The sequence below is a fragment of the Typopeltis vanoorti genome, chromosome 15 (genome assembly GCF_054136105.1).
Source record: "Typopeltis vanoorti isolate ZY-2024b chromosome 15, IOZ_Tvanoo_1.0, whole genome shotgun sequence".
NCBI classification, from domain to species: domain Eukaryota; kingdom Metazoa; phylum Arthropoda; class Arachnida; order Uropygi; family Thelyphonidae; genus Typopeltis; species Typopeltis vanoorti.
The window spans coordinates 39,977,452-40,000,391 of NC_143563.1; the positions used below are offsets into that span (position 1 = coordinate 39,977,452).

General features: G+C 34.2%; 2 protein-coding genes across 5 annotated transcripts in view; both read left to right on the top strand.

Annotated features, from left to right (window-relative positions):
• The first annotated feature begins 9,399 nt into the window (after positions 1-9,399).
• The window catches only part of LOC150098674 (uncharacterized), a 68,893-nt gene continuing 55,352 nt past the window's right edge, over positions 9,400-22,940 (top strand). Inside the window, exons 1-2 of one of the 4 annotated variants that reach the window (XM_090405536.1) lie at positions 9,400-9,519; positions 11,570-11,650. The gene's annotated coding sequence lies outside the window, so the exon portion shown is untranslated. Of the gene's footprint in view, positions 9,666-11,569; positions 11,733-15,416; positions 15,520-22,940 lie in introns of those variants that run through there. The other 3 variants (XR_016549527.1, XM_090405537.1, XM_090405538.1) reach the window with 3 other exon arrangements.
• LOC150098675 (uncharacterized) lies at positions 11,924-13,383 on the top strand. Its single transcript, XM_090405588.1, has one exon. It carries the CDS (start codon positions 12,079-12,081, stop codon positions 13,024-13,026), a length of 948 nt encoding a protein of 315 aa, XP_090261714.1. The 5' UTR covers positions 11,924-12,078; the 3' UTR covers positions 13,027-13,383.

The window sequence follows — 22,940 nt, forward strand, 5'->3', positions numbered from 1 at the left end:
ATTCTTCTGATTTAACATTTGTGCTGATGTTCATAGTGTATGATTTGTCACTGGTGTTTACGTATAAATCACGTGATTTTTCTCCATGTGACATTTCAAAACAAGTTGAACTATGGATTTACATAGTTCAATTACGAAAAACTCATTTCCGTTAGTCCCAATTGACTGTTGTCTTCTCAGCCCTATATTTATATCACAGTAGGGATATATATATATATATATATATATATATATATATATTTTTTTTTTAACACATTTATTATATTAGATATTTTTTCCAATACAAATAAATAATTATTTATTCTTATTTCAAACGAAAATTACTCAAAAAGAAAGAAAGAAAAAATAATGTTTACCCTCAAATAAATATTTATGATCACAGCAAACAAGAAATTCATCACTCTTTCAAAGTTTTGAAATTCCTTCCTATATTGTTTTCATCATTTGGTATTATTTAAATGAAGAACGGGTCTGGCTATCAAGTTCGTTAATTTTGTATCGATATGTCTACTCACAGTATACCTCTTTTAAAACTTAAGTTCGTTAATGTTTCTTTGATTTTTCTCTTCCAATGGCGAATATTTTTTGATATTTGCATGTTGATTCACTTGTTATCTGCATGCTATGATACCTTTTTATTTTTTTTTCACTTTTCAGGTGAAATATTATACAATAAAATTCTGCCTATTAATTTAATACCCATTTCCTTTTGCTTACAAGAGTTGACACAGTTTCACTGAGTGGATTTTCAAAAAAAAAAAAAGTCTCTGGTTAGTTTATGGCATGAAATTTTACAAGGAGAAAAAAATGTCATGGGCTTACTTAAATTTGTATTACACATCAACGACACCCAATTTGTTCATTTAAATTTACACATTTCATTTCAATGAAATATTATTTACAAATTATATTTACTGAATCTTACATAGAAAATAAATAAAGTGAAAAATAGAATGTATTTTTTTGTTACTTAATCTTGTTATTGTTAAATTTGCACTCTTGTTCAACGGTTCTTCCCATGCTTGTGGAATTGCCATCATATGGTTTTGACAATGTCACTCTCATCTGAAAATTAATTTTCATTTGGTGATCATTGAAAATTTATTACTGTAGTAAAATTAAGGGTTGCATTTTTATTTTTTTGAAACCAATACATATACTTCTCAGAATTATTAAAAGCACAGAATCTTTTGTTATGTTTCCAAAATCATTTAAAAGTACACGTTTATGTTTTCACGTTTTGGGCATCCAATTTCATTTAAAACAAGAACAGGCCTCCCTATTAATCTCATTAATGTTTTTGATTTTTCTCTTCCTTTGGTGAGTAATATTTCATATTTACATTTTGATTCTATCATCCAATTTCTTAGTTTGTCTAGAGATAGTGAACCAATTTCCCACTTCAGCTGATGGTTATATTTTATTAAACAAGAATTCTATTTTTTAACTCTTTCAGCTAATTCTTTCCAACTACAAGGTGATATTGTCAATGTATATCTTACAATAATTCCATCAGAAATACAAATTTCTTTAGGAAATAAATTTGAAGTCTTATTCAAAAGAAATTGACAATCAATTATAGCAATAATAACCGAAATTCCTATTTTTTTCCCAGTGTCGAATTTTAATATACGTTTTCCTTCATCATTCTTCTTAGATTACTTCATATGGTACCACAAATAAATAGCCATTTATTATTATCATTATTATTATTTCACTGATTATTAGCTTTGATCTTAAATTTTATGTTAACAATCTGTGACAAAATTCTAAACAATGAGAACTTTTCACGAAGAAACTTTCAAAGAATTTTGTGGCTCATCCATTATTTTTACATTACCAAACACAAAACATCACAACACAAAACAGCAGCTGCAGTGGATGAATGATTACCTTAAGTCCAAAGTCACTCAACTGTATGGTTTTTTCTAATAGTATACTGTTTACTCTTACTATATGGCCTACCCTGACCGTTTCTTCAAAAATGAACCTTTTGCTCATCAGTGGTAAAATTAGACTTTCAAGATTTTATCCAATTCGATAAAGATTCTTTATTTTGGGACTTTTACGAACATTTTACGTAAACAGTTTGTGTATATTTTCTGACAAAAGAATACACAGAATGTTTAGGGAGGCATGGTATTTGATTTAAAAACTCTTTTGTGTCACCAGATATTTTGATGTAATTATTATTATTATTATTATTATTATTATTATTATTATTATTCCTGAAACCTCCAAGGAGTCCGAAGACTCATCGCGGGAGAACATCTTCAACTGTCTCTACACCTTACCTCTACTACGAATCAACGCCATCTACCGCCCACCTCCAACACCACCACAACTAGTAATTTTTGTCTGTAAATTGCGTGTGTTCTGAAGGGCCGATTTGTCTGTATGCGGGATGAAAAACCCGAGTTTCCGGGAGAAAAAATCCTGCTACCTCCGTATGAGATCGGCTAACTCACCATCGATTGAAATCGACCAGATAAAGATTCCTCCCGTCGCGACGAGAATCGAACTTAGGCCTATTCCAATCGAAGAGCGCAATGTACCGTCGTTCTTCCAATTGCGCTACGGAGGCGCTTAATGTAATGTAATGTAACCAAGAAACAGTGAGTAACATAAACTTTATTCATTGAACTCTTTGGAAAATGTTAAGAGTCTAAACTAATATTATGAAATACTTTTAGGTAATTACATTTTCGAATTTTTCTCAGTGATCTTAATCGAGTTTCCGGGAGAAAAAATCCTGCTACCTCCGTATGAGATCGGCTAACTCACCATCGATTGAAATCGACCAGATAAAGATTCCTCCCGTCGCGACGAGAATCGAACTTAGGCCTATTCCAATCGAAGAGCGCAATGTACCGTCGTTCTTCCAATTGCGCTACGGAGGCGCTTAATGTAATGTAATGTAACCAAGAAACAGTGAGTAACATAAACTTTATTCATTGAACTCTTTGGAAAATGTTAAGAGTCTAAACTAATATTATGAAATACTTTTAGGTAATTACATTTTCGAATTTTTCTCAGTGAATATATTTGTAAATAGTATTTCAGCAAAATAAAATATGCATTTGTAAACTTAAATGAACAAAGATAGGGGTTTTGTTGTTGTGTTTTTCCACAGTGAATTTTTTACTCAGTTATTCTGAGTAGAATTTGATATTTAAATCCATAACTTTATACCTTAATGCATTCTGTTTAATTAAAAAAAATCAGCTAATGCCTTTTTATTCCCGTATACAGGGAGTAGGCGAGGCCATTTAGCCCTATCGAACTTTTGGATACTGAGTGGGCAGTTCAGTCTCCACTGGTACCAATCAGAGATAGATGGCCCAAAACTATCACTAATTAAGCAGTACACAGTGAAGAAAGACGACTCAAATGTGTCACCATCTTGTGGACCCTAACCCTAACACAATATTTTTATGTCTGAAAATAATGTGGGTTCTACGGTCGATTTTCTTGAGTTTACGGGACGAAAAACCCGAGTTTCCGGGAGGAAAAACATGCTTGTCTGTGCCAGAGATCGACTAACTCAGGAACCGGTCGAAAAAAGGCTTAGAAAAATTTCCTCTAGTCGCCGACTAGATTCGAAACCAAGTCTTCCTTCGCGCGGCCAAGCGCTACGGTGTGCAAACGACACATCCACTGAGCTACACAGGCTCCGTTTAATTATTGTAAAAAAATCACTACTGTGAAATTAACATGCCAAGAACGGGGAAAAAAGCATTGAAAACTGTGTCCATTTTATTGATTATTTTAGAAATTGTCTAATGTTACCTATTGACATTGTTTGAGTTATCGGAACACAATTCCTGCACTTAATCGAAAATCCGAACTGTTAGAATTTGGTTGTTTTACCGAGAGCCTGCAGATAATTAACCCAAAAACGTGACTTAAACTCTTGAAGTTTGGTATAGAAAAAGTATTTGTACTCTCCAGATAACAAATATACAAATTTTACTTTTCCACACACAAAGTAAGATAAAAACACACCAACAGTATATCCAACAGCATGCGAAAACATGTCGTTGCGTCATCTGCTCAAGAGGTTCATTTTTGAAGAAACTTTCAGGGTTGGGTATATAGTAAGGGTAACCAGTACTATTAGAAAAAAACCATAGAGTCGAGTTACTTTGGACTTAAGATAATCGTTCATTCACTGCAGCTGCTGTTTTGTGTTGTGGTGTTAAATGTAAAAATAACGACTGAGCCACAAAATTCTTTGAAAGTTTCTTTGGGAAAAGTTCTATTTGTTTAGAATTTTGTAACAGTAAGTTAACATAAAATACACGATCAGAGCTAATAATTAGTGACATAACAATAATAAATAAGTATTTATTTGTGGTGCCATATGAAATAATCTAAGAAGAAGAAGGAGAATGAAGGAAAACGTATATGAAAAATCGACAGTGGGTGAAAAATGCGAATTTTCGGTCATCATTGTTATACTTGATGGTCAATTTCTTTTGAATTAGATTTCAAGTTTATTTCCTAAAGAAATTTGTATTTCTGATGGAATTATTGTAAGATATGCATTGACAAAATCACCTTGTAGTTGGAAAGAATTGCTTGAAACAGTTAAAAAACAGAATTCTTGGTTAATAAAATATAACCATCAGCTGAAGTGGGAAATTGGTTCACTATCTCCGGACAAACTAAGAAATTGGATGATTGAATCAACATGCAAATATCAAATATTACTTGCCAAAGGAAGAGAAAAATCAAAAACATTAATGAGGTTAATAGGGAGGCCTGTTCTTGTTTTAAATGAAATTGGATGCCCAAAACGTGAAAACATAAACGTGTACTTTTAAATGATTTTGGAAACATAACAAAAGATTCTGTGCTTTTAATAATTCTGAGAAGTATATGTATCGGTTTCAAAAAAATAAATATGCAACCATTAATTTTACTACAGTAATTCCCAACTGTGACCAAATGAAAATTAACTTTCAGATGAGAGTGACATTGTCAAAAACCACATGATGGCAATTCACAAGCATGGGAAGAACCTTTGATCAAGAGTACAAATTTAACAATAAGAAGATTAAGGAACCAAAAAAAATTGATCGTATTTTTCACTTTATTTATTTTCTATATGTTACATTCAGTAAATACAATTTGTAAATAATATTACATTCAAATAAAATGTGTAATTTTAATGAACAAATTGGGTGTCATTGAAGTGTTATACAAATTTAAGTAAGACCATGACATTTTTTATTTTATTATTTTTTTTTCTCCTCTTAAAATTTCATGCCATAAACTAACCAGAGACTTTTTTTTTTTTTGAAAATCCACTCAGTGAAACTGTTTGAACTCTTTGAAGGAAAAGGAAATGGGTATTAAATTAATAGGCAGAATGTTAGTGTTTTTATATTTCACTTGTTTTGTTTTCTGAGTTTCATCTGTTTTTTTGTTTGTGAAGAGAGAGTGGGAGAGAGAGCAACAGAAGTTTTTAACTTTTGCTTACTTCTTCCTTTTAGAAAGCATAGTTGGGAACAGAATTAAAGATGTTTTAACAACATTCATTAGTTGCGAGTGTCACGTAATAGATTGTTAATCACAGATGAGTAAACAGGAGCACATCCTGTTAGAGTTCGAAGTAAACGTTTGCTCTTTTTTCCCCCAATTCTGAACTACGAATTTATATATTTCAACAACTCACTTGGTTGTTAAATTTTTCAACAACTCACTTGGTTGTTGAAAAATACATTGACGAGCAGAGAAAAACAAGTTATTGTACCTCTGTACCGAGGTGACCAAATCTGGGCACAGTAGTCGAGATGAGGTCTTATCAAGGCTCGGTACAGAGGTACAATAACTTGTTTTTCTCTGCTCGTCAATGTATTTTTCAACAACCAAGTGAGTTGATGAGCTGATTTAGCTACTTTCGCAATGTGCCCCCTAAACTTCATCTCCCTATCCACCAACACTCCCAAGTCCCTGGCCTCATCAATCTCTTGGAGTACAGTTCCACCAATGTGGTATACTGCTGTTAATCTTTTCACTCCGAAATGCATAACCTTACATTTTGTCACATTAAATTGACATCCATTCTCCTTAGTCCAGTACTCCAATCTATCTAAGTCATCTTGCAAGACTTTGACATCTTCTGCATTCACTATCGCCCTACCCAACTTTGCATCATCAGCGAACAAATGAATTGTCCCACTTAGACCCTTTCCTATATCGTTAATGAACAGATATAGGAAAGGGTCTAAGTGGGACAATTCATTTGGGAATTGTCCCAAATGTCCCATTTAAACAGCAGTGGTCCAAGAACAGAACCCTGTGGCACACCACTAGTCACAGGCCGTTTTTTGGACTCTACTCCTGAATAAAGTACTATTTGATATCTCTCCATCAACCACCCAGCTATCCATCTCACCAACCCTATATCCATTCCCATATGTTGTAGTTTACGGATTAGAATTCCATGTGGTGTCCTGTCAAACGCCTTTGCCAGGTCCAGCAGTATCACTGTAAACCCATTTCCCTTATCCAGTTCAGCCGTCACCTTGTTATAAAACTTGAGCAAGTTACTGAGGCATGATCTACCCTTCACAAAGCCATGCTGTCCTCTGTACAGTATCTCATTTTCATCAATCCATTCTTGTATTTTTCCCTTGACTACTTTCTCCAAGACCATGGCAACGACTCCTGATATGCTGATCAGTCGGTAATTTGCAACCATAGTCTTGGATCCTCCTTTACGCAGTGAAACTATTTTCCCCTCTTTCCACGCCTTCGGGACTAAGCCAGACCTGAGACTCAGATTAAACAACATGGTCAAGGGCACTGATAATTCATTAGCCACTTCATGCAAGACCCGTGCCTGTATACCATCCAATCCCACAGATGTATTCACATTAAGGTTCTGTAATAGACTATTCACCTGCACTTCATTCATCACAATTCCCATATAAACTAATGGTTCCTTCATTTTTTAACGTCACCACCTGGATGTTATACTTTTGCAAAGTGCGCGCTCAGTAACTCCACTATATCGACTGGTTCAGTGAACTCTTTACCATCGTCATTCCTTAAAATCATTTTGCCATATACAGTTTTTTCTTGCTTGCAGCATATTGAAAGAACTGTTTGGGATTCTCTTTTGCTTGTATAGCTTGTTTCCTTTCATAATCGGCTTTTGCTGTTTTTACCACACTCGTTACCCTTCTGGCCTGTACTTTATACCGTTTGTGTGCCTGCAGGTCACCCCTTTCTTTAAATTCCCTCCATAGTTGTTTCTTTTTTTGCAGCTCAAGCTTAATGGGGTTATTCATCCATTTAACCCCTCCTTGTTTCACTATTCGGACCTTAGGTATACAATCAGCCATAACCTCCTGTAAATGCTCCTTGATCACTTCCCATGCTCTATCGACATCCAGCCCTTGCAGTTGTACATGCCATGGCACTGATCCAAGCAATCTCCTAAGCTTGTCATACTTGCCAGCACGGTAATTCCACATATACCCTGTCTTAATCACAAATTTCACACCTTTAGCCACCTCCCAGGTCAAGACCTTATGATCACTCTCACCAATAGGTGGCAACATGGTCATATTCATTACAGTCAAATTCTCAGATACTATTACTAGGTCAAGCACTCTCACACCCCTAGTATTTTCAATTACATGCTGTTTCAGATAGTTATCCCTTAATAATTGAATAAAATCCATTTCCTTCCTCACATGTGTCCTCTCCTCCTTCCAATCAATGTTACCATAGTTGAAATCCCCCATAATAATTACCCAGTTAATCGTCATTACTTTCCAAATCTTTAAGATAGGCATGCAGAAGTGGATGAGGATTCGGATGGTGTTGCAGAGATGTACATGTTTCGAGGAAACAGGCGAACGCATATAAAGCTGTTTAAGAGTTAATCTCGGGAATCTGCTGAAAAAAAAAGTGGGATGAAAATTTGTTTTTTCGGCAACTAAAATCGAACTTAGTACAGTTATTTCTGTGGACTAGTTTCCTAAAAGCAGGCATTATTTCCACAAGGCTATATGGGTACCTAGAAATTAAACTTATTGGTATTTATTTCGAATAAGTCAAATTATATTTTTTAAATTCATTTTAGGTATATCTTCGATATCGTTGCACTGCAGTGTGACATGAAGTGTCATGCATAATTAACTCTTAATTATTATTATCCGCTAACGCTTGTTATTGCCCATAGGGAGTCAGCGAGCTGTTTAGTCCTATTTAACATTAATGCCCGTGGGGAAGCCAAACTCCACCGTTGCATATGAAAGATAGCTGGTCCAATATTATCACTAATTTTAACTGGCATCCGGTAAGAAGGGGCAGAGAAGTACCTCATCTCGTGGTCCCTAAGACAATATGATGTTGTGTGAAATAATATGGGTTCTATGGTCCATTTTCTTGACGTTATTATTATTGTAATTACTAATCGAATATCTCCACAGAATCTATGGACTCATTGGGGAATAATCCCACTAATATTCACAATATGCCTATCATACCATTTCCCATATGTCCAAAATCTCAACATGGCAGGTTCAGACTAACCATTATTCATATTATAACTATGAACACAATGAAACATTAACTGATTCCTCAACAGAGCACTGATATCTACGTCAGGCAACCTATTCCATCAGTATTCATCATCCTTGTAGCAGAAAATGTAAATCTCACGCCCCTATTAAGTTCAATTTTATTCAATTTCCTACGATGGCCTTTCTCTCTATCTCCTGCCGTATATCTATATCTTGTAAAATCCTTTTATCAGATTATATATTTCTGTTATGCCTTCTATTCTTTATCTATCTGTAATTGTATATAATCCAAAAATCTTCAATCTTTCTTCATATGAAACATTGCACAGTTCTGAAACCACCTTAGTCACCAGATTCTGTATCCTATCAAAACCTCCATGATCCCCAAGGAACTCAGAAGACCAAATAATCGGAATAATGACTTCTTGGACTCTACCAGCCCATATCCCATATTTCTATTATTACTGCTGTGTTCATCAAACCGTGAGAACATACATGAATGAAAAATAATATTCACGAAAGTACTCTTACCTTCAGTATGCCGACATTTAAGTAAAATAAGAATTAGGAAATATTACCAATTCATCCTTATTTCATAGCGAAATATTACTATTATCATTACATAACGTCTCCAAGGAGTCATCGTGAGACAGCATACTACTCCCCTACACACTACTCAGTCTTCCCTACTTGATCCTCCAGCTACACACAACGACACCAGTATCATCAGCAGGACGCCATATACTGGCTACCACTGTCAATGTTTTTTTGTTTGTAAACTGCATGTATTCTCTGAACATTTGAGAGTTTCGAAAACAGACCAACGGAGCTTGTGAGAGTGCTTTCGAAGTCTTTTAGTTTTCAATGAATACCGAAGACATATGTTAATGATTATTATTTTGAAGTATGCGATGGAGGGCGCTCGTAGAAACAAACGCTGGAATGATGTCACTGTTACTTTTTTCAGCATTTTCTGGTATCGCAAAAAATTTTATATTTAATATATATCCGTTATTTTCTAATCCTGTTAAGACTGTTGTATTTGTGTTGCACAATTTGTCGTTTCTGTGAAACATAATATGTAGGTGAAAAGCTCAGGATTTAAATTAATTTTCAGTTTTGGTTAGTTGTACTTCAGACGTATTTAAAATAATAATAATTGCATTGCTATTTTCGTAGGTAATCCCACTTCTCGTTCCCCCCCCCCTCTTTCTAAACACCAAATTTGAAAGTTATGCCTTGTTTTAAATATAATTGATGATATGTCACCATTGTAGCAGTCGTAGGTATTAATGCACTTTGCATTACTCTTATTAAGAAGCTGGTATGCTACCGGATCTGTCACTAGAGGATTATTGATATAGATTGAATAAAATTCACGCAAATGAAAATATAGCTGAAATTCTGAGAGGAAATAGTCTGAAATGAGGTACGTAGAATAACTTAGCATGGTTCACTGAGAAGTAACCAATATTGGTTAATCGTTTTTCGTCACTGAGAAGTAACCAATATTGGTTAATCGTTTTTCGTCAGAGAGTGAAGGGACAGGCCAAGAACTTTTTGAACTTAAATGGAAGATCTTTATCCATTCAGGGATTTAAGACGATTGACCTGTTTCATTATCATTCCATCTTTTCCTTCATTGGAAGTGACCTGGGAAAGTGAAAGATGAAGGATAAATGAGAGGTCTCCCCAATTATAAAATTATTATTATTATATTATCTGAGACCTCCATGGAGTGAAGGAGTCATTGACGGAGGCTATATGTCAACCAAACTAGCTGTCATACCTCCTTTTAAACTCATCCACACTAGATGCAGTCACCACCTAGACACTAACTCAAAAGTCATAAAATCAGTGAATTTCAGTTAATGCAGTGGGAAAATTTCATACACTTAATTCCCCTTTAAGTTGTAATTTTTATTTTCTAAGTATTTCTGATTTCTTTATAGATTGAGCTGATTCTTTAAATTTAAAAAAAAAAAAAAAAACCTATGAGCACTGTATGCAGAAGTGTGTTGACTGATTGAAATATGAGTAGGCATTTAAATAAAAAATTAATACAGCACACTTCTGTTAGAGTTGTAATAATAATAAAAAAAAATCGTAAAGGGTAGAATAGTGTGCTTACATGAAGGAGGCATCAAGATTCACTTTTCAAATTATAGACCAGTTAATGTCTGAGCAGTTGCTCGAGTATAATATTTCTCCTCATCCATTCAGAAATGGCTGAGTGTATGAGAATTACTGGAAATTGTGTGAGAATGTTGTTACCAAGATTATAAGGACTGGATTTTCCTTGGAGAGTGGTGCATGAGTGGAATGGAATAAGTTGCTCCATGCACTTAAATATGCTAGAGACATATTTAAGTGCATGTTTTTCTGTAAAGTGCTTTTAAAAGGAGAGAGATGCTATTTGTTGTATCAGAATGGTTAATGTAGATCTCTCATGATGAGTCATTTGTAATAATAATGATAGTAATATATATATATTATCATTAGAAGTCTATTAGCTCACAAACCTCATTGGTAGATTTGCTTGTCATTTTATGAGGCATATATGAGTATGAACTTTCATTATGATGTCAATATGACATCAGAATTAAAATATTTTAACAAAAGTAAAAATGTTTTAAGAAAATATTGCACCCTTTGATAGGAAAAGACCTGAGTTCAGTTCTTGTTGTGACGAGAGGAATCTTTATATGGACTGTTTTCAATTAAAGCTGAGTTAGCTGATCTTTTGTTGATGTTTTCTTCCAAAAACTCTTATTTTTAATCTTGCATATAGGCTATAAGAATGCATGCATTTTACAGGAAAAAAAAATTGTTAGTGACTGTAGTAGAAGGTGGTAGATGACATTATGTGTGTGTAGTGGTTGAAGGATTAAATAGTGGAGATGGTGAATTGTGTATAGTGTGGTGCCTTCCTGTGATGAGTCTTTAGAAGTGCCATGTAATAGTATAAAATAAATCTGATTTGTAATTTCTGTTATACTAAAAAATTATATTTTGTGTCATTACAGGTAATGATGAACACTGAAGTACAGATTCAACATGAGAAATTGAAAAGTTGTCTGTTCATTGGATTTTCAAAGATCCATGATGTAAGCTTTAATAATCTAATTATCTGCAGAAAACTGAGTTAAAAATGAAGTTGAAGCAGTTACAGAAAGTAATAAATTTGTAAAGGAGTCAGCTTTGTTTAATTTAAATTTGTGATTAATATTCAAATTATATTATATTTGAAATAATAATATTATATATTCAAATAAATAATATTATATTATTTAATATAATATTATATAATTACATAATATAATATATCATATTATTTCAGATAATAGTATATTTCACAGTAATATAATGTTATCAAAGTCTCAGACAACATGAAGTAATCATCCTAATTATGTCTTGTAAAAATGAAATATTGAACATAACTCTAGGAAAGATATTAATTTTGCAGAAACAGTAATACACATTATCAGTATTTATAAAAGTATCAAAATTATATATTTTCAAGAAAATTAACATTATGGAAAATTTTTTAAATAAAACTCATGAAAAGTCATTTTCAGAATCTTTTTCTGCTGAATATAGTAGTAACACTGATACCAGTGAAGAACAGTATACATGTGAAATATGTGGGAAATATTTTCCATTTTTAAGACTTCTAGATGCTCATAAGAAAATAGTTCACTTTAATGGAAAAGAATATATATGCAAGACATGTGGCAAACCATTCCCAAGGTCAGAAAATCTTGCTGAGCATATTAGTGTTCATAACCACACATGTGAGTTTTGTGGGAAGACATTTTTACAGTCAGAATACCTTCAAAAACACATGAGATATCACACTAATGAGAAACCTTTTACATGTGAAATATGTGGCAGAGCATTCTCACAGTCAGGAAGTCTTAAAAACCATATCAGAATTCACACTAATGAGAAACCTTTTGTATGTGAAATATGTGGCAGAGCATTCTCACAAGCAGGAAGTCTTAAAAACCATATCAGAATTCACACTAACGAAAGATGTGTATGTGAAATATGTGGCAAGACATTTTCTCACTTGGTAGTTCTTAAACGGCATATTAGAATTCACACTGAAGAGAAACCTTTCATGTGTGAAATATGTGGAAAAGCATTTTCATATTCAGTAACTCTTAAGTCACATATAAGAAGTCATACCAATGAAAAACCCTTTGCTTGCAAGATATGTGACAAAGCATTTACAAACATAGGAAATCTTCAAACACATACCAGAATTCACACAAAAGAGAAGCCTTTTAGCTGTGAAACTTGTGGCAAAGCATTTTCACAGTCAGGATCCTTGAAAACTCACATAAGAATTCACACCAAGGAGAAACCTTTTTTATGTAATGTATGTGGTAGTTCATTTTCAGATTTATCAACTTTTTCAAGGCACAGGAGAACTCATACTGGAGAAAAGCATAAGACGATACTTTCAGAATGTGTGTAGTTTTATTGCTTGCAGAATAAGTCACTATAAATTGATTCTTTGAATATGACATGTCAAAAATGCTTGCAATGTAAATATGCACTGATATGTTTCTATGATGAATAAGTAAATTATTCTTTAGGAATTGGTTAAACTTATGTGATTGTAGCTATAAAATAAAACAAGTTTTTATTTATTTTTTTATTTTTAAACCAGGTGAATTAAATGTTTTTTATTAAGTGTATTGTGAAGATTTCCTTTAGTCATTGTATTTTTTCTATACATGATCTTTGCTTTGATTAGTATTTATTTATTACCTGTATCTATTTTATTTAATTTTATATCAGCCATAATAAGAGTTTATGAGTTAATCCATAATGTGACAGCTACTGTGTAACTACAAGTCATTGATTCTTTTTTCAGAGTTACTGTATAAAATTAATCAGTCATTGCATTTTTGTTCTTTATGTAACACACACACACACACGCATATTTAGAGTAGTACTCCCTAATCTGCAGGTTTGCTTTCTGCAGTCAAACCTGGTCCGAATGGAAAAATATTGAATGGAAAATTCCAGAAACAAAATTCATAAGTTTTAAATTGTACACCATCCTGCTCTCTCTCTCACCTGTGATATGAATCATTCCTTTGTCCAGCCTGTCCACTCTGTGCTGTATATGCTGTCCACTTGTTAGTCACTTATAGCCATCTCGGTTATCAGATCGACTGTCATGATATCACATTGCTTGTGTTCAAGTAACCCTTATTTTACTTAATAATGACCCCAAAGTGCAAGAGTAGTGATGCTGGAAATTTGGATATGCTGAAGAGAAGCCATAAAGTGCTCCCTTTAAGTGAAAAAGTAAAAGTTCTTGAGTTCATAAGGAAAGAAAAAAATCATATGCTGAGGTAGCTAACATTCCATTCATATTCATATAACTTTTATTACAGTATATTGTTATAATTGCTCTATTTTATTATTAGTTATTGTTGTTAATCACTTATTGTGCCTAATTTATAAATTAAATTTCATCATAGGTATGTATGTATGTATGTATAGGAAAAAATAGTATATATAAGGTTTGGTACTATCCAGAGTTACAGGTATCCATTGGGGGCAGGGCTTTTATAACATATCTCCCCATGAATAAGATGGGGGATATATATATCCACTCTCTCTATATATATATAAATAAGCTGAAATTTGAAATGTTTTTATGTCATGTTTTTTGTCTCTTCATTGTTTTGAGCCGGGTTAAGCCGAAATTTGAAACATTTCATGTCCAACAATGTGTTTGCCTTCATGAGACAACAATTTGTTGGACATTTCAAAACAATGGAGAACGGAACTTGGGGGGGGGGGTTGGTGCCAGAGGGGCAGATCTCCCTAGTATATATATATATATATAGCCCCATCAATTTTTTTCTAAGATTTTTCTACTCCCCAAAAGGGGCATAGAAAAATCTTAGTGTGTGTGTATAAGTAATTAAATATCTGATTAATTACTTATACACACTTACTTAGTAATTAAATATTTATTTAATTACTTAGTAATTAAATAAATTAATTTGACACAAGCACAATGTATATTGTGCTTGTGTCAAAAACATTTCTATATATTTGACACAAGTACAATGTATATTGTACTTGTGTCAAATATATAATTTTAACTTCATAATATATACATTTCTAACTTCATAATATATTCTAATATCAAATATATACATTTCTAACTTCATAATATATTCTAATATCAAATATATACATTTCTAACTTCATAATATATTCTAATATCAAATATATACATTTCTAACTTCATAATATATTACTCATTAAATTGAAAATTGTATATTTTAAGCAGCAATGGTAAGGTTGATTTGGCAGAATTGTAAATAATTTGTTGGTAATCTTAAACAACTAACAAACTACTGTATAAGATGCCTCCATGTATAAGACAAACCCTACTTTTTAGAACCTAAATTTAAGAAATCAATATTATAAAAATTAAAACAGAACACACTTGATATATTTTTTTAAAATATTCAAAGTATATTTAGTAATTAGGTAATATTTTTAAGATACATACAAAGAAATTATGCATCACTCATGACAATCGTTTTTTATTTTCAGACATTTTTATGGACTAGTGCTCAAAATATTGTTAAGGCATTAACTTACCCCACAAACAAGTTGCAGATGTATGAATGCTTTCAAATTTCTGACTAGTTTATTCAGAATCGGCCGTTAATGACGTCAAACAATGGAGTTAACAAAAGCGAGTGATTGGCGGAAGCCCGTCAGTGGAGACAAGGTACCTGCAGTTTCAGCATGGCAACCATGAGTCTCTCACCAGTTACTCCCCCCCCCATGTATAAGACGACCCCAATTTTTGGTCTAAAAATTTTAAAAAAGGTATTGTCTTATATGTGGGTTGTCTGAAAAGTTCTCGGCCATGACCATAAATAGCAACACTATCGGCAAGAAGTGCAAGTCAAGGCAACTCCTGCTAAAGGTAGAATAAACTCCGATCACTATTCTTAATATTTACCCTTAATGCAAAGCACATCTCCTGGAGGAGGTGTATGATGCTATGTATTAAAGGCAAGGGGCCACTACCCAGACCGGTTTCGACCTTTATTGAAGTCTCGTCAGTGGGAGCCTGGCTAAGAAATACTAAGTTTTAAGTAATACAGAGCCTATAAATATTTTACCAAAACAAGTTATCATAAGGTGCTTTGACCTTATTAAATAAAAATCTCAGGATGAGAGATAGATGTAGAAAGTTTTTTTACCTTGGGTATAATATATGTTAAAGATACCAAGCTATTTTAAATATAAACCTGGTTTTTTACTCCATTTCCTAAGTAAGCAAACAGACAAGTCAGTCAAGTTTGCACCTGCAAGTGTTGCAAGTCTTGTCTAGACTTTGAATGAGTCTTTGGACTCCCTGGAGGTGTCAAATAATAATAATTTCCCACAGTGGGATTCAATCGTGTAGCCTGTTGGTTGGCGAGCAGGTACATGTAGCAACTATGCTGGCCTTGTTTGCTAAGTGGTTAGCATACTTGCTTTGCAACCAACAGGCTGTGGATTCGAATCTCACTGTGGGCATGGATGTTTGTGATTGTCTTTAGGTAGGAGATGACTGCCCTGCTTATTGGAGGGCTGAAGTGGCTTGAAAAGTTCCATGTTCGGTCTCTAGAGCAGAGTTCATAGACTGTAAAAAAAAAATATTTAAGAATACAAAAAAAAAAAAAAAATCCTTAGCCTACCCATTGGTACGAAATATACTACGGGTTTGTAAATAACTTTTGTGTGGGGGGGGGGGGGGCAACATAAAAAAAATCCTTTCTCACTGTCTCTGGAATATTTTAAAATATGTCACTGCATCACTTTTCTACTGGTTTAGGGAAAATGACTTCTGCATTGATTTAGCTCTTAGTATTGCCGTGGGTCTCTATCCAATGAGACCTCAAAGGTTAAAAATAGTCCTGATAGTGACCCTTCCCATGATGCAAGGCATTATACTCATTTGAAAGGAAGTATGATTTCCATTAAGAGATATTAAAGTAATTTTATATGAAGTTTGTCTCTTTATAGAGGTAGACTATTTTTGTAGAGGTTTCAGCTTCACATGCGAGGTTTGTTTCCTCAACTTAGAGGATTAAAACAAGAATATAACTTCTCTAGTATAATTTATTTTTCCCACTTTGTGATGTCTTCTAAACTTCAACTCTGTCCACCATTACCCCCCCCCCCAAACCCCTAGCCTCAACAATGTCTTGCAGTGTTGTTCCATCTATGAAAATGGTCTGTAATTTGTTTTCTCCCAAGTACATAACTATACTTCAATACATTGAATTGCTATGCATTATTCCTTGTCCTAACAATCTGTTTAGACCATCCTGTCTCACTGATTAGTAATTATTGCTATCCTCTGTTTAACATAATGAATTGGGTATTTCTCTCTCCATCAGATCATTTAACTTTTTTGATATCTTAGAATATTGTTCTCACATTTGAGGTGGTGTACCCTAAATCTCTTTCAGAATGCTTAATTGTATCCAAGACAAGAGCTTAACAGAAGAGTATTTGGTTAAGAATCTCTCTCACTGACTCCCTGCTATCACTTTTTTAGATGCTCTGTTTCTGTATTATTTTTTTTTTATAAGTATTTCCATGGGTGCTACTCTGCTGTTTTTTTTTTTTTTTTTTTTCAACCATAGCACTAAGCCAACTAAAGAAAGTCTTTCTTTGGACATCAGGTGCTATGTATTATTTTAGTTCTAAATGTGATTTTTAGTTGCTCACTATAGGTTAGAACCTTTTCTAACTCTTTCTTTGACTGGTTCAAGTTATTTGATCTTTAGCATTGGCAAATGTTTTTTTTTTTCCCACTCCTGAAAACTTTGGTTTTTCTCGGAACCCACACTATTTCAGGCAATATATATTACATTAGGGTTTGGGCATCACAAGATGGTGGCAGTTATCTGCTCTCTTCACTGGATTGCTGCTTAAAATTAATGAGTCTTGGGATCACTGTCTCTGATTGGCTAATGGCAGATGTTGACTGCACCTCAGTCTCCAGAAATTAAGACCTTGCCTATTCCTTATGGGGAATAAAAAATATTAGCAGATATTTTTAAACACACACACACACACACACACACACACACACACACACACACACACACACACACACACACACACACACACACACACACACACACACACCATCTACCTATAATTGTCCTGACACCCCTGTTATTCGAAGTTATGGAACATTCCAGGTTTGTTAATAACATGAAAACCGGTGTACTTATAGCAGTGTTATTTTTCTGTTAGTTCATTCTTATTTCATAATCTTGCTCCTGATTTTTTTGTCCTTGTGAGATGTCATAAATGGTCGACTGCTGCCATTTATTTTATTTCTACTAGATCTTATGTTCTCACGCTCTATAATCTAACAAATTTATTTGTTTTATGACTGCACCATTTAGACTATGTATTGAGTGCAAGAGTATAAGATTTTAAACTACAGACAAAGCAGATGTTATTTTTATTCCCCACTTTTGTTAATCTGTACCTTTTAACCAGTAGTGCCTTGATTATTGATCACTTAATCTTATGCAGGTTTGAAATTCTTGGGATAGTGCATTGACAGAATCGGTCCAAAATGTTGTTCACAAATCATTTAATTAAATTAAAAAAGAATATTTACATAGTCTGATTCATATTAGGGGTGCTTAAGGGTCAAAGCTGTATAACTGAGAGGAGACCTCCACATAGAATTTAAAGGAATGCGGAGAACCGACCAGGGCTTCTGACCTAATGTCCAATCCTCACCTTCTCGTGGTGCACCCTGTTGGGTATCTACTTTGATACTGAACGAACGAGGATGGGCTGGCAATTTGGGATTTAGCCGACCAAATTGTATTCTTATTGGTTAAACCAAAATAAAAAAATGATGGTACAACATGACAAAATTTCATGCCGGCTGGGGCGTCGCCCGGTTAAACAAGGCCCCCGTTGTTTTCGCCAGGGAACCAGGGCGAACAGCGAAAAGTCAGCTACTGGAACAAATCTGAAAACAAACCCCAACTCAACATCACCAGAGTTAAAGATCGGTACTATCAACGTAAGAAGCCTGAATGGCAAAGAAATGGAGCTAGCTGAGGAATTAGATAAGTACCAGATCGACATAATAGGGGTGACTGAAACAAAAAAGACCAAAACTGGTGAGATCTCTCTGAGCAATAAATACAAAATGTTATATTCAGGCAATGACAATCAAGGAAAAGAAGAAGTAGCCATAGTATTCAAAAAAAAATACGAGGCTAATCTTCTTGAATGGCAGTCAGTCTCAAGTAGAGTAATGTGGGCAAATATGAGAATGGGGAACTGGACAATGAGACTTATTTGTGCCTATGGTCCCACAGAAGGTTCTACTAGGGTAGAAGTGGAGGAATTTTTTGAGGCTTTAGAAAAAGCAACTGACACAATGAAAAAGGAAAAGTTGGTCCTTGTTGGGGATCTAAATAGTAGAGTTGGAAATGATTGTGAGACATACAAAAATATTTTGGGAAAATTTGGAGAAAAGAGCAAAGCTAATAATAATGGCAAATATCTGTTGGATTTCTGCTCAGGACATGGACTGGTTATTACTAACACCATGTTCCAACATAAAAATGTGCACAAATTCACATGGAGAGAAGAGGCTAGGAATAAGAAAAGTCTCATTGAATATGTTATTGTTGATAGTGATGTTTTCTCCCTGGTGCAGGACACCAGAGTGTACAGAGGATTTGAAATTGGAAGTGATCACTATTTAGTCTTGAGCAGGATAAAATTGAATTTCATATTGAAAAGAATAACATGTAACAAAGTTTTAAAACGAATAAAAGTTGAGCAGCTCTCAGATGTGAACTGTAGACTAAAATACAGAAATATTATTGAAAAGAAAATGAAAGAGTTTGAGAACAGGAATCAAACCTTGGAGATTCAATGGCAAACTCTGAAGGAAACATTGATTGATTCTGCCAGAGAGGCATGTGGTGAGGTTGTGTGCAAGGATAAAAAAATCAGAACTCCCTGGTGGACACAGGAAGTTAAAAAGGCAGTGAAGGAAAAGAAGAAAGCATATCAAAAGTTCCTGGCAAATAAGTCAGCTTTTACTCTTACAGAATACAGAGACAAATGTAAGAAAGCTAAACACTGTGTAAAACTAGCTAAACAAAAGTCATGGGAGGACTTTGGCAAGAATATAGAAAATAAATATCAAGAAGGTGGCAAAATATTCTGGAGGTTGTTGAAGAAGCTTAGGAATGGAGGAAAGAGTGCTGTGAAAGGAATTAGAGATGATAAAGGTGAAATGAAAACAGGAGAAAAAGATATCCTCGAAGTATGGAGTAATTACTTTGAAAAACTGCTAAATGAAACAAGCAGTGATGACAGCACAGCGATAAAAAAACACTGACCAGGCATGCAATCAGGAATACATATCCATACTTGAAGTAGAAAAAGCCATTAAAGGCTTGAAATGTGGAAAGGCAGCAGGAGTAGATGATATTCGACCAGAAATGCTGAAGTATGGTGGTATAAGAGTCTTACAGTGGCTGCACTGCATAGTTCAGAAAGCCTGGACAGAGGGACGAATTCCTGATGATTGGAGTAGAGCTCTTATAGTACCCATATATAAAAAGGGAAATAAAACTGAATGTGAGAATTACAGAGGTATTTACCTACTGAGTGTTCCTGGCAAGATCTATGCAAGTATACTTGAGAAACGGTTGAGAAGAATTGTGGAAGAAAAGCTTGCTGAAGAACAAGCTGGATTCAGGCCAAATAGAGGCTGTCAGGATCAGATCTTCACTTTACGACAAATAGTCGAGAAAGCATGGGAATATAACAAAGATCTGTATTTAAGTTTTGTCGATTTGGAAAAGGCATATGACAAGGTGCCAAGAGAGAAGCTATTCAATACACTGCAGTTATATGGTGTCAATGGGACATTATATCAAGCAATACTTAGTCTTTATTTGAGTTGTGAGTCAACAGTTAGAATTGAAGGAAGTACAGGAAGATGGTTTAATGTTAAATCTGGTGTGAGACAAGGATGTACATTATCCCCTCTGTTATTCATTATCTATATGGATCACATTATGAAGGAATGTGGTATTAAACCTGATATCAAAATTGGAGATGTTAATGTCAGCTCTTTGCTTTATGCGGATGATGTTATACTTCTAAATAAATCCGCTACAAGTCTACAAGATTCTCTGACTAAATTGAATAGCTGTTGTAATAGATATGGTATGAAGGTCAGCAATAAAAAGACAAAGACAATGAAAATAGGCAGAATCATTGAAAATGCCAACTGTGTTGTGAATGGAGAACCTGTGGAACAAGTAAAACATTTCAGCTACTTAGGCACAATTTTTACTGAAGATGGTAAACTAAATATAGAAATAGACAACAGAATCAGCAAAGCTGGTATCGTGGGAAGTCAGTTGAATAAATTCATATGGAATAAGAAAGAAATTAGTCGTAACACTAAATTAGCTGTATACAAGACTGTGTTCAAACCAATTTTAACTTATGGATCTGAGAGCTGGGTCAGAAGTAAAACACTTGACCAAAGACTAGAGACTGCAGATATGAGAGTCCTGAGAAAGATTAGAGGTGTGAACAGATGGCATCAATGGCAATATCATATTAAAAATGAGGATATTAGGAAAGAACTTGACATTGTCAGCATCCAGGAATGCGTTAGCAGAGCTAATCTCAGGTGGTATGGTCACTTAAATAGAATGGGAGAGGAAAGATTAGCAAAACAAGTATTCTCTGCCAGGTTGGCAGGAAAACGACCCAGAGGAAGACCAAGATATAGGTGGATTGATACGGTACAAAGTGCCTTAGACGACAGAAATATAAGATCTGATAATGTTGGAGTCTTGACAAGTAACAGACTGATTTGGAGGAAAATTGTAGATAGGAAGTTAGTAATGATGTAATTTTTTCATGTAGTACTGTCATATCCTGTACACCCCTTGAGGGTACATGGCAGGAATTTGATGATGATGATCGGCAAGATTTTTTTTTTTCTAAGTTGGTACATCTCTCATAAGCATTCATGTGAAATTGCAAGTCATTCTATCAAGCAGTTTGTTTTATACAGCTGTCTGAAACCAAAGTGTTGTCTGTATCCCTTAAAATGGATAAAATTTGAGTATCATGCAGTTATAAAATTCTTTGTAAAAGAAGGTTTAACACCAAAAGAAATCCATTCAAAGTATATGGGCACTCTTATCCTTTGTTTTCCAAAGGATGTCCAAAAAGTGTAACAACACCAGAAATCATTGATCAAGTGCATGATATAGTATTGGATGACCAGTGAGTCAAAGTGCATGAAATTGCTGAGACTATAGGCATTTCAAAAGAACGTGTAGGATATATTTTGCATAAAGAATTGCAAATGATAAAGCTTTGGCAAAATTGGTGCCCTGCTTGCTCACAGCAGATCAAAAACACACTTGCATAAAAATCTGAACAGTGCTTGGAGTGTTTTAACAAGAATCGAACTGATTTTGCGCATTGATTTATTACTATGGATAAGACTTGGATTCACCATTACACACCAGAATCCAAACAGCAGTCAAAACTGTAAACAGAAGCCGGTTGTTCAGCACCAAAGAAGAGAAGGTCATGGAATCAGTGTTCATTTTGTTTATTAATTTTCTTGAAAAGGATAAATCAATAACTGGGGAATATTATTCCGATCTTTTAACCAGACTAGATGAAAAAATCTGTGAGAAAAGACCCAGTTTGCAGAAGAAAAAAAATCATCTTTCATCAGGATAATGCACTTGCCCACAAAGATGTTTTGACAGTTGGAAAATTAAGGGATCTGCCCTATGAATTGTTGAAACATCCACCCTGTTCCCCAGATTTTGCTCCCTCTGACTTCTATCTCTTCCCAAAACTGAAACTCTTCCTCGCTGGTCTGCCTTTTTGTTTGAATCAAGAGATGATTGCACCTGTAGAGGGGTATTTTGCAGATTGGTAAGATCTGCAAAATACCACTACAAGGATAGGATAATGGTGCTGGAGCATTGCTGGAATAAATGTGTTAGTCTTAATGGAGATTATGTTGAAAAATAATTTTGAAATTATAAATTCGTTTTTTCATCGTTAGGCCGAGAACTTTTCAGACCACCCACATACATGGAAAAATACAGTAAACGTTTGCTTAAATGATCCACTATCTAGCATGTGAATGGACAGAAATCAACTGTTAGTTTGTAATGCTGGTGTAAAAATCCTGTACTGCTTGTGTGAAATTTACCAAAGCAGCTTTAATGTTATTTTCCAAGTAAGAAGATAAAATTCTTTAAAATTTTTGAAATAATATTTTACATGATCTTACACTAATGA